Source organism: Theobroma umbraticum, unplaced genomic scaffold, assembly GCF_002168275.2.
Source record: "Theobroma umbraticum cultivar Fairchild unplaced genomic scaffold, ASM216827v3 scaffold_30.0, whole genome shotgun sequence".
Lineage (NCBI taxonomy): Eukaryota > Viridiplantae > Streptophyta > Magnoliopsida > Malvales > Malvaceae > Theobroma > Theobroma umbraticum.
Window position 1 is genome coordinate 8,117,341 of NW_018397254.1, and position 12,679 is coordinate 8,130,019.

General features: G+C 35.4%; 2 protein-coding genes across 2 annotated transcripts; both read left to right on the forward strand.

The window, feature by feature from the left end:
* Positions 1-2,178: 2,178 nt before the first annotated feature.
* LOC110414971 (MAR-binding filament-like protein) lies at positions 2,179-7,086 on the forward strand. Its single transcript, XM_021426401.2, has 6 exons — positions 2,179-2,516; positions 3,597-3,802; positions 4,348-4,636; positions 5,468-5,575; positions 6,016-6,260; positions 6,695-7,086. The coding sequence occupies exons 1-6, from the start codon at positions 2,289-2,291 to the stop codon at positions 6,810-6,812; spliced, it is 1,194 nt and encodes a 397-aa protein (XP_021282076.1). The 5' UTR covers positions 2,179-2,288; the 3' UTR covers positions 6,813-7,086.
* A 149-nt stretch (positions 7,087-7,235) lies between these two features.
* LOC110414962 (putative pentatricopeptide repeat-containing protein At3g08820) lies at positions 7,236-10,206 on the forward strand. The gene has a single exon (XM_021426389.2). The coding sequence runs from the start codon at positions 7,449-7,451 to the stop codon at positions 9,393-9,395; it is 1,947 nt and encodes a 648-aa protein (XP_021282064.1). The 5' UTR covers positions 7,236-7,448; the 3' UTR covers positions 9,396-10,206.
* The last annotated feature ends 2,473 nt before the right edge of the window (positions 10,207-12,679 follow it).

Consider the following 12,679-nt stretch of genomic DNA (forward strand, 5'->3'; position numbering starts at 1 on the left):
CCCAAGTACAAAATGATTTCAATGATCACTTAAGATGAGGAAAACGACAGCAGTTTGTCATTTGTTTTCCACAGCAGGAGAGAGATAAGGAAATGACGTGAACCACGCTCGTCAAATTGGCGAGGGAGAATTTGAGATAAAGAGCATTACAGCATTACCCCTTGTAAGACGGCATTTCAGAAGTCAAGGCGAAAAAAGTTTGCGATGTTCATCACTTCCAAGTTTGGTTTGGGAATATGAATGAAAGTGGCTCCAGTAATTACTGATGCAGACACTTCCGACATAAACACTTTTTTGATAATTCACTTTGTTTGGCTTTTCGCAGTGAATTATCTGGGTTGTCTCCAACCACCCCTGTTATGGAATGATGCTGATGTAAATTCACTAAACCAGAAAAACAAAGCAAGTAAATTCCAACGGTGGCATAGAGAAGAAAAAAAAAAATCATTGGCGTTGAATAACTTTCTTTCCTATCCCAAAAGATGCAAGTAAATAATGCATATCCATCGATCAAGACTTGAACTTTTTAAGCATTAGAAAAAAAAAAAAAAAACCGAAACAATCCTTAAGTTCGCAGGTGATCAATCCATTAAGAGTATTGGTCCCCATTAACATGCTTCACCAGTTAAACATCACATCTACAAAGAAAAGGTCTTACCGAATATAAGTAATCGATATGCCTGGTAACAAATTTCAGGGCCTACTGCTCCAAATCTGATTGATAGTTAATTAGATTCAATAACTAGTGGCTGATGACCTGTTTCCCCTGTGTCAGGGGTTGCCTTAGAGACGCATTAAGTAAGCTTGCCGGGTGTGGCTTCAGGCCAGAGCAGACCAGAAACATAAAGAAAACCGCCCATTGTCTGTCCCGGCTCCGAAGTATGCTAACATTGGGGACCAAAGCGTCCCCTTTTGGCTGCCTATCCTGAAAGGATCCAACCAAGCTTGAACCTCTTTCCAATATAACAAAACTAGCATTCCTTTTTACTCCGCTCGAAACATCCTTGGTCTATGTAAAAACAGCCTATACTTAAACTATGCAACTAGTGCAAAATCTTGTTGTAATCGGGTCAACAATTCTGCTATTGCAGAGGTCATTCCCAATTCTGTCCTTTTGATTGCCTGATCTTTTTAATGCTCTGGAGTGGGATCCATATTGCCAAATACTTTCCTCTTGGTTTATTGCCCGGCAGGGGACGCTTACCACCCAAATAGGGGCACATGTTACACTTCTAGCCACTCATGAGAAATCATTGCAGAAGAAAGTTCAAAGCTCTAACCTCTAGTTAATCACCCTCCGGCTCCACAAGAAAGCTTCAATGGTCATGCAGATACTCACAAAATGGTTTGTTCTAGAAGTGACTGTTTATTATGGGTGAGGGCAGAAGAGCTCAATATAAACGTGTATTTGACGGCGTGGGGCATGCCACTTTCTCAGCTATCATGTCTTTGCTTGAACTTTATGAAGATCAAGTGCTAATGCAATTTATGTCTGTCTGTATTTTTTTTTTTTGTTAGATTAGAGTAGATGGAAGCCAACCTTCAAGATTCCTGTAAAAGGGGATTAGCCTTTAATTTGTGATGGTTGAGTTGCAGAAGTTGGGACTTAATAAGAAAGGGAAAAAAGAAAAGGTAAAACTAAATTATTTCTATGTAGACAATTTTCTACTGTGCTCTAATATCATCAATATTGGTGAAAATGCATTTAGTGCATGGAGTAGCTGGCATGACTCTTCATTTAAGAATGATGGAGATAAAGTTTGGCATACAGATATTTGCATGTGAAAAATGTTGTACTTGTCTGGCTTATTCTTCATGTCATAAATACAAAGCCTAGAATTCTGCTATAGTGGAAACATGATTCAGCAGAAAACCTTTTTCTTGGAAAAAAATTACAGCAGAAAAGTAAATATATTTGAAACTTTTCTATTGTTAAAAATAATTAAACATTATCTTATCAAATTGTAATTTTATGTCTATACCCTTTAATTTCTGCACTAGTACTCTTAAAAAAAGGAAAATAGGTTTATTTATAATTGTTTTTTTAAAAAAAGGGCAACGAGAGAAATAAACCACGCCAGCTGGGTAGTGTAACGGACTCCGTTGACAGTTAGACGGTGTTTCGTTACCATTAACGTTCCTGTCCGAAATCCTTTGACTTTTCCCATTTGTTTCCTTCCACCAACAATTGTGGTTGCCGTTACTGCTCGAGGGAAAGGAAAAACTTAATTGGCGGAGAGAGAAGAGAGGAAGAGGGCCGAGAGTAGTGGTGGCAAAATTTCAACTATATGGCCACCTCTCTTTCCTCTTTCCTTTCCTCTCATCTCCCTCCTCGTTCCCTCTCTTACCAATCGCATCCAATTTCAAAGCGCTTTCTCTCCTTCCCGGCTCTTCGCTCTCTCCCCTCTTCGAACCCTAGAAAATTCCCCAAAACCCCTCTCCTTGCTTTCTCTTCCAATAATTTCGATGCCTCTCCTTTCCATGATGCCTTCGGTTCTAATCCTACTCCCTCTAAGGTCAGCTTTGTCCAATCATTTTTAATTTTGGAAAGTTTCTTTTCTTTTCAAATTTTCTTTGTATGAATTCGAAGTAGTGGGAAATTGGCAAATTGCTAAATTTAGTTTGGAATTGCTGATTTTAGTTTAAGTATTTCTTCTTGGCTTAGCTGATAACGCTACGCTGAACTTGTTAGAATAGGAAATTGGGGTTTTGAATTTCATCTCGTGGGCGAGAAATGTTTATGTTTAGATTGATTGAATTGTTTTAGGATTATTTAAGATTTATCATTTCATTGGTTTGTTGAGAAAATATGGGAAATTGTGCAAAATTGTGGTATCAAATTTTTATGCTTTTTTCATATACGATGGAGGAAAACAGTGTTATCTACAGAACTGAAACTGATGTAATATTGCACTTCAGCTGTTTTCATAAATTACTATTATCTAAGTTCTGCCTTTCTTTTTCTTTACTCTGAATATTAGATGCTGAGGTTATGGTTACCTATGAACTGTATAGTTATAGCTGATGTAATTTATGTTTTGCTAATTACATTCTCATTACTCTTGAAAATCTGGTCTGAAATGAATAAAAGCCTTATTATGGACTACAGTCTGGAAGGCAATTTCTTTCCCAAAGTCTATAATCATTTTCATGTGTATTGGAGTTGGTTTCAATTTTTCTACACGTAACGAGATCATCGAACCTGACTAATGAATACTTTGGGGGACATGTACATCCCTTTAACTTTTACATATCCACTTAAAATATGTGTGGTGGTTTGTCCATGTGAACCACATTTGAGAAAGGGATGGGTTAAGAAGTCAATGGGACTTGGAGTATAAGTTGGGATGATGACTCTCTTGTTTTCTTTTCATATGAGAAGGTTCCCATTTGTTTTTCTTGCCCTTGTGTTTCTGGAAATTTATAAAATTACCAATATATTTCAGCTTTTGTTCATTTGTAATAAGTCCTGATATTTACAAGAATTAACAAGGATAGGCAATGATTCTAGTTTACAAATTAATGCATACATGTACTATTTTCAAAGTGATCTTCTGGTAATGATTTAGAAATTGACTTTTAGCATTTTCTTTCAGAAATCAGTCCTCACCAATCTGATACAGGAGATAGAACCATTGGATGTGAGCCTTATCCAAAAAGATGTCCCTCCCACAACAGTGGATGCCATGAAAAGGACTATTTCAGGCATGTTGGGTTTACTTCCATCTGATAGATTTCAAGTCTTTATCGAGGCATTGTGGGAACCTCTCTCCAAGTTGTTGGTTTCTTCTATGATGACTGGGTATGTTTATATTCTACATGATATGCACCATTGTAATAAATGGTTCTATACTTCGGTTGGTTGCCAAGCAGGTGAAACCTTAGCTAGGCCGAAGGGCTTAGGGCCCCTAGGCTAGGGGCTTTAATGCTTGTTGTGATAGTTTCACTGCTTGTTGGACATGTCTGTGCTATTTATCCCTCTTTTTTGAAAAAAGGGTTGATGTCATACTAACATTTGTTGGTGAGAAGAGCCAAATTTTGAACCCATGTAGGGGATGCTAAAAATGGCTTAATATACATATGTTGACATCACTTGAACTCAAAAGCCAAAGCTAATGGGTTCATATCCTCCATTTATATATTTCACATTTACATCCTATTTCTTTTTTATGTGGTACAATCACTTTCGCATGTGAATCCTAACAACATTCGTTTTTAATATTAATGCTAAGATCATAAGTTTAAATGTTTGATGTACCATGGGACACGCAGGGTAGCATTTACCTCCAATAGATGGAGGTCAGAATGTGAGGGGTATTATGAATAATAGTTCTTCTTGAATTGCAGCTATACATTGAGGAATGCTGAATATAGGCTTTGCCTTGAGCGAAACCTTGGTTGTGAAGGAGATTTGGAAAATCAAACTTCTGAAAACTCGACCTTTGATTTACAAGGGATTTTGTTAGACAGTACAAAAATAAATGAATCTTCAGGGAAAAATGATTTGTCATCTGAATTTGAAAAAACCACTGAAGACCAATTCGAAGATATAGAATTTCAAGGCCTGGGTGAAATGTCCCTTGAAACTCAAAAATACATTCTTCATTTGCAGTCTCGTCTAACTTCAATGAAAAAGGTATGTTATAGCATTTTGAGGAGCCTTTTCTGGTCCATCTATTTATTTCTTTGAATCCATAAATTGTTTATCTTGGAACATTGACTGGAGAAAGCAGTACCTTTAGGTTTTATGTGTGAGTTTGATAATAATAAACACATTATAGTTTGCATCATGATGAAGCATTCCAATGATGCTAGAAAGGTAAAAGATGCTGTTGTCTCATGCCCAAATGTGAATCTCTCTCTCTCTCATCCGTTTTAGTTTTTTTTTTGGCTGACTTGATATACATGTTGCAATATTTAGGTAACATTCTCCTTTGAACGCCTATTAAGCCAACTTGAAATGCTATGCATTCTGAGTTGTTGATATCAAAAGCAATACGAGAGAATTTAGATACTTTCAAGACACGGGAACTATCTAGAAATAGTTATAGTTATCTTGTTACACATGCATCTGATCAACTTGAATACATCAATCGATGGAAAACATTTGAGGGAACTGAAAACTAAACTCCTAGGATATTAAAAATTTGTCTTTCCTCCAACATCACTATCATAGTTGTATATTTTGAGTGTTAATCTTCATAAAAGAATTGGCCTGCTATGAAAATATCTGGCTTTGCAAAATCTACTTTCCATGAGAGGAATGTTCCATGGTTGATTAGGATCATGCATTAAGGGTTGCATCATTCTATATCAAAAGAATGAACCTTCTCAAATTGGTGAACATCTCATTTTCCTTTTTATTTATCTGTACTTTAGGTATATTTTTGCTTTTCAATTTTGTCAATTCCTTATATGCAATTTGGTTAGAGACATGCTCATATTTCCCATTTTTTCTCTATCGAAGGAACTTCATGAAGTCAAGAGGAAAAATGCCGCTCTGCAGATGCAACAGTTTGTTGGGGAAGAAAAGAATGATTTACTGGACTACTTAAGATCACTTCAACCAGAAAAGGTTTCCCTTGATCTCAAAATTTTTTAAAGCAAATTGACTATTAATATGCCATTAACATGATGCTATGAATGTTACATCTCCTTATGGTCATACAATTTAAGTTCTTTGCTTTTCTACAGTAATGTGAAGGGAAGATTGAAATGATAAAAGAACATTTTTTGCCTTTTCACTTGTTTAGGGATGACGTACAGCTTTTGGTTTAAAGTAATACGTCTGCTTCTTGCAAATTGCTGGCACATAGCAATTTCACTTTAAATTGATATTTCTGGGCTTTTCTATCATAAATACTCTTCCATGGGTCATTTATTTTTAATGTAGATCTTGTTTCTGTTCTATTACAGCCAAGTGCTTAGTCTGTTTCAAGAAACTTTTTCTGTAGCTGTGAACTTCAGTGAAATCCTACACTGTCTCATGGCTAATAATTGCAACATCAATTTCAGGTAGCTGAGCTATCTGAACCAACATCCCCTGAATTGAAAGAAACAATCCACTCTGTAGTCCATGGTCTCCCTGCCACCCTTTCTCCAAGGATGCATTCCAAGGTTCCTCCTTTGTCAGAGAACACATCACCTGGAGCTGTAAATATTGGGAGTGAAGATTGTGCTGAACTTGTTGAGAATACTTCATTGCAGTTCCAGCCCTTTATTTCATTAACGCGGGACTACCTTGCCCGTCTTCTCTTCTGGTTAGACCAACTTCCCTCTCTCTCACTCTCTTTCTCTTTCTCTCTCATTTATTTCATTAATGCGGGACTACCCAAGAGCTTTGTGTATACTTTTTTTAATGCTTTAATATTTAAAATAAAATCTGGTTTCTGGTGCCCAAGAATCCATTTTTTAACAGGAAATCTGGGTTGCTCTGCATTTATTGCTCATTATATATAGTTGGATCCTGTTTAAATTTGAATTTAATATTGTATTTGATCTTTAGGCTTTGGAAGACTGAAATTGATCACATGTGCATATGGAGATCTGAGAGATGTTCTACATGTTTTAACTCCGAATAAGCTTTAGTCACTTTCCAAACATACAATGGGATTTACATGTCTGCATCCTATGATATGATTATTTAAATATGGCTAATATAACAAGTTCTGATATAGTCATTCCTTCCCTGAAGGTGTATGCTGTTGGGGCACTATCTTAGGGGCCTCGAATATCGGATGGAGCTGATGGAACTTCTATCCTTGACAAGCAGTCCCGGAAATAATGGCTGTGGTGATGAGCAGGTTGTTTAGTGTTGCTCCTTTGCGAGGGCTTCCATCTGTATATAGAAGTGTAAATTGGCAGGCAACTAACTTCTTTTTCAGGAAGAGGCAGGAAGTGAACAAGATTAGGCCCTATTCTCTCTTACAGATGGAGAGTTCTTTAATGTACAAAAGGATACTTTGTTTTTGTTCATGTTGAGTGCTTTTCGATGTTGTTGTTGTTTTTTTTTAAAAAAAAAAATTCGATGTTGTTGTTATTACTGATTAATAATCGTGTTATTAAGCAAAAGTTCTTTGTTTCTCACTTTATCTTGCTGCAAGGAGAAAGATTGCTTGAACCATCTTGAAGGAGATGGCTGCCACTGCCACAGTCTAGGGGTTTAAATATGGTAGTTTAAATCTACAGCTAGTGGTGGTACAGAAATAGTTGTAATTTGGTGAAGGAATATAAGGTCGGAAAATGCAGTATTTGCGTCTATCCCGCCATGTGACTCTGGGTAATAGTTTGAAGTATGAATGATCAATATTATGAGTTAAGAATGACTTTCAAACCTGACAGCATATTAGTACTCCCAAGTAGGAAGCTTTTCGCGCGCAATCTTGGGCTGCCGACGGTACAATTATCGGCGTGCCCGTAGCTCGTCTACCGAATTTTATCGTATATGAATGATTTCAAGATGGAATTTCCGTCTTCAATCTCTATTGCCTTCAGTTATGCTCCGATCGTGCCAACAATTTTCGACCGCCTTCAGATTCATCACTCTTAGCCCTTCATCCATCTTTGCTGTTGAGTTTCTTCATTCGCTGTCTATCACTTCATCCTCCTCTAACTTCCACAATCTATCCCTTTTATTACAAGGCCGTATTTCACATTCTCATCTCCGCCAAATCCATGCCCGTATCTTTAGACTCAATGCCCATCAAGACAACCTGGTAGCTACTCGTCTCATTGGACACTACCCATCTTCATTCGCTCTTCGTGTATTTAACCAACTTCACAATCCCAATATCTTCCCTTTCAATGCCATTATCAGAGTCTTAGCTGAAAATGGTCTCTTCTTCCTTGCATTTTCATTCTTCAACAACTTAATTCAACGCTCTCTTTCTCCTAATGATCTCACCTTTTCTTTCCTTCTAAAGGCATGTTTTCTATCCAGTGATGCCCAACATGTAAAACAAATCCATACCTACATCGTAAAATTGGGTTACCTTTGTGATCCTACTGTCTGTAATGGTCTTCTTTCAGTTTATGCCAAGGGGTTTAAAGATGTGGCTTCTGCACACAAGTTGTTTGATGAAATGCCGGAGAAAGGATTAGTTACTCCTTGGACTAACTTAATTTCAGGTTACGCACGATCTGGTCGGAGTGAGGAAGTTTTGCGTCTTTTTTGTTCAATGATTGAGAAGAATTTGCGGCCTGAAAATGATACCATGGTTAGTGTTTTATCAGCGTGTTCTAGTGCTGAGATCTTTGATATTGAGAAATGGGTAACGATACTCTCAGAAATCATTCATAACTCTGATAATAAAATACCGAATCGTGATTCAGTTAATATAGCTCTCATTTACTTATATGGTAGGTTGGAAAATGTTGAGAAAAGTAGGGAAAGATTTAATGAGATTGATGCTATTGGAAAAATGAGTGTTATCCCCTGGAATGCTATGATTGGGGCATATGTTCAAAATGGTTGCCCCATGGAAGCTCTGAGTCTTTTCCATTTAATGATGGAGGATTCTAATTGTAGACCTAACCATGTTACAATGGTTAGCGTGCTTTCAGCTTGCGCTCAAATGGGTGATTTAGATCTTGGAAAGTGGGTTCATCAGTACCTGGAATATAACGGACGCAAAGGGGTTTTAGAAACCAACACATTTGTAGCCACTGCGTTAATAGACATGTATTCTAAATGTGGGGATCTGGAGATGGCCAAACGGGTTTTTGATCAGATGATCTCTAAGGATGTTGTCTCGGTCAATGCCATGATCATGGGTCTCGCAATGAATGGTGAAGGTGAGGAAGCTGTTAGTCTCTTATCCAAAGTGCAAGAGCTTGGTTTGCATCCTAATGCTGGAACATTCCTTGGCCTCCTATGTGCATGTAGTCACTCCGGTTTGTCAGAGGAAGGAAGACAAATATTTCTAGAAATGAACTCACGGTTCTCTGTTCGTCCTAGATTGGAACATTATGCTTGTTATATTGATATTCTTGCCAGAGTTGGCCTTGTTGAAGCAGCTCTCACGGTTGTTGATTCCATGCCTTATGAGCCTAATAACTTTGTCTGGGGGGCTTTGCTTGGAGGTTGTGTGCTCCATTCTAGAGCAGACTTGGCCCAAAAAGTGTACAAAAAGCTTGTTGAAGTTGACCCTCAGAATTCTGGGGGCTATGTGATGTTGGCAAATACATTAGCAGTTGATCATCGATGGAATGATGTTTCAGTGCTGAGGTGGTTAATGAGGGAGAAGGGGGTAAAGAAGCAGCCTGGGCATAGCTGGATCAGCATTGATGGGGTCGTACATGAGTTTCTTGCAGGGTCGCCATCCCATCCCAAAATGGAGAGCATATATCATACACTGAATGGATTGGTCAATGTAATGAAGGTAACGAGTCCTTAGAAAATGCTTTTCAAAATAATAATAATAATAATAATAAAACGAGTCCTTAGAAAATACATGCAGCAGCCATGAATAGAATTCTTGCGGATTCCTCCTTTCAGATGGAGCTCTGATGGCTGTCTTGAGCAGTTCATCTAAAATGTAACTAATGGTAATGGAGGTGGTGTGCAAGCCTAAACATATGGAGGATTAAGAATTTCGAATCTATTGATAAAAAATAGAGCTCTACCATGCAAGCCATCAGAGCTCCACTTTGCTTTACCCACATTGCCTAACTACAAAAAATGTTTGTTTTATATAAGCAAATTCATTATGAGCTTATTTTAAATAAGAAAAGAAAGTAGGTTTGCACGCACATGAGATCAAGCCAAGGTCATTTTTCAAGCCACAAATGACATTATTGTTGTGGTCATTTCTCAAGCCAATATTATGGTCAATGGGAAAGAATGGGTGATAGACTTAGGTGCTACCAGGTATATTTGAGCAAACAAAAAATTTTTGCTCTTATACTCCAATAGGAAAATGAGAGGAGATAATATATCTTAGTGATTCTTGAACTATTGAAGTTTTTGGTAAAGGAAAAGTCCTTCTCAAGCTCACATTTGGTAAACCTAGCTCTAAATGATGTTCTGTATGACAGACTTGGTTTCTGTGGTTTTATTTGGCAAGGTTAGGGTGATAATGTCATTTAAATTTGACAAGATTGTAATGACAAAAACTAATGTGTTTGTGAACAAGGTTATTGTAATTAGTGACTTTTTGTACTTAACATTGCAAATATCATGAATGAAAATGCAAGTTCTTCTGCTTACATTATTGACTTTACTGATTTATAGTATGGTAAATTAGGACATGTTAGCATTCCTTATAATAAGAAAATCCAATCACTATATTTAATTTCTATTATTAAAAATGCATGCTTTAGTAAATGTGTAACCTGTGCTGAAAAAAATTGACTAAGAAAACTTACATTTTAGTAAATAGAGAATCTAAATTATTAAGTTTAATTCATATTGATTTAGGAGATATAAAATAAACTAAGACTAGAGGTAGTAAGCAATATTATGTTACATTTATTAATGACTAATCTAGATTTACTAAAGTTTATTTACAAAAGTATAAAGATGAAGCTTTTGACATGTTTCTTAAGTCTAAAGTTGAGGTAGAAAATCAATTGAATAAAAAGATAAAAAGAGTTATATTAGATAGAGAGGGTGAATATATACCGATTAATGGTTTTTGTCAAAAAGAAAGAATAATTTATGAAAAGAATAATTTATGAAATTACTCCTCCATATTCCTCTGAATCAAATGATGTAACTGAAAGAAAAATTAAAACATTAAAAGAAATGATTAATTATATGCTTGTTAATTCTAATGCACATGAAAATTTGTAGAGTGAAGTTTTATTAGCTACATGTCATATTTCAAATAAAATTATGGTAAGTCACCTTATGAATTATGAAAAAGCTATTCTCTTAACTTACAATATTTGAAAGTGTTGCGTCACTTGCTAAGGTTTTGCTTCTTGATTCTAAGAAAAAAAATTGGCTCTAAATCATTTGATTGCATGTTTATTGGATATGTTGAACATAGTGTTGCATATAGATTTTTAATTCATCTAGTATTAAAAGTAATATTCTTAATTCATCTATTCTTGTTTTATTTGCCTTAACTTCAATTTTTAAACTTGTTGTTCATCAAATGGATATTAAAATAGCTTTTCTAACTGGTGACTTGAAGAGGAAATTTATATGATACAACCCGACGGATATGATCTTCCTGGCAAGGAAAACAGAGTTTATAAATTGATTAAATCTTTATATGGCTTAAAACAAGTACCAAAATAATGACATGAGAAATTTCATCTAGTTCTTGTTAGTAATGAATTTTCTACTGTTAAAGTTGATAAATGTGTGTACACAAAAATTATTGATAGTGAATGCATGATTGTTAGTTTATATGCTGATGATATACTTATTTTTGGTACATGCATTGATGCGGTAAATAAAATAAAATATTTTTTAACTTCTAAGTTTGATATGAAAGATTTGGGAGAAGCCAATATTATTTTAAGTGTTAAAATCATAAGATGTGATAGTGGCCTAATGCTAATACAAGAATATTATGTTAAGAGGCTACTTAAAAAGTTTAGACATTTTAATGTCATACCTGTGAGTACTTCCTTTAATACTAATATCCAATTAAAGAAAAATAGAAGTGACAGTGTGGCTCAGTCTGAGTATGATTAAATTATTGAGAATCTGATGAATTTGATGAAATATACTTAGCTTGATATATCTAATGCTTTGTGTAGGCTGAGTAGATATAGACAAAGTCACAATCGAGATCATTGAACTATTTTGAGCAAAGTAATGAAATATTTGAGAGGTACCATAAACTATGATATTTTATATAATGGATTTTTTATTGTCTTAAAAGGCTATAGTGATGCTAATTGGATCTTAGATTTAGATGAGACAAAATACACAAGTAGTTATGTATTCACCTTTGGTGGCAATGTTGTTACTTGGAAATCAATCAAGTAAACAATAATTATTAAATCTACAATGGAATTAAAATTTATAGCTTTAGAGTTGGCTGATAACGAGGCTACGTGATTAAAAAACCTCTCAGTGGATATTCTATTAGGAATGAAACCGACACCTTCTATGTTTATGTATTATGATTGTCAAGCGGTAATAGCCATTGCAAAAACTAAAACTTTCAATGATAAGAATAAATTCATTCATTTAAGACATGATGTGGTTAAGCAGTTACTTAGAAATGGAATTATGTCCATTAATTATGTGAAGTTAGAGCAGAATTTAGCTGATTCTCTTACTAAACCCTTAGAAAGAAAATTAATTAATTATACATCGAGGGGAATGAGACTTCAATCAATTAAGAAAAATCAACAATAACCACAATCTAACCTGTGTGAATGGCGATCCTATGAATTAAGTTCATATAGGTAATAATAAGTTATTTGTTGAGAAATTGATGCACTATTAAAATTATTGTCCCTCTTATGGTATGTGAGTAGTGTAAAACTGTAATGCAAAAGAGGTTGAGTTAAACTCTTAATAAATTTCATATTCTGTATGGGTCATGTATTAAATTGTAGTATACACTTGATGACATCACCTATATAAGTGTGGAGTAGAGCCACTCCTATGAGAGTAGTAATAAATTCTCTAGAGCACTTATGAATAACTAAGCATGCGCATTACCTATTCATGCAAAACTATGTTGAATAGTAGAAATTGCAAAGGTATAATGTA

Bases quoted from the DNA above. Each gene is read 5' to 3' on its own strand.
- LOC110414971 (XM_021426401.2), top strand. From the start codon at position 2,289: ATGGCCACCTCTCTTTCCTCTTTCCTTTCCTCTCATCTCCCTCCTCGT. The intron at 4,637-5,467 runs GTATGTTATAGC...TCTCTATCGAAG, and splicing joins GTCTAACTTCAATGAAAAAG to GAACTTCATGAAGTCAAGAG. The intron at 5,576-6,015 runs GTTTCCCTTGAT...CATCAATTTCAG, and splicing joins GATCACTTCAACCAGAAAAG to GTAGCTGAGCTATCTGAACC.
- LOC110414962 (XM_021426389.2), top strand. From the start codon at position 7,449: ATGATTTCAAGATGGAATTTCCGTCTTCAATCTCTATTGCCTTCAGTT.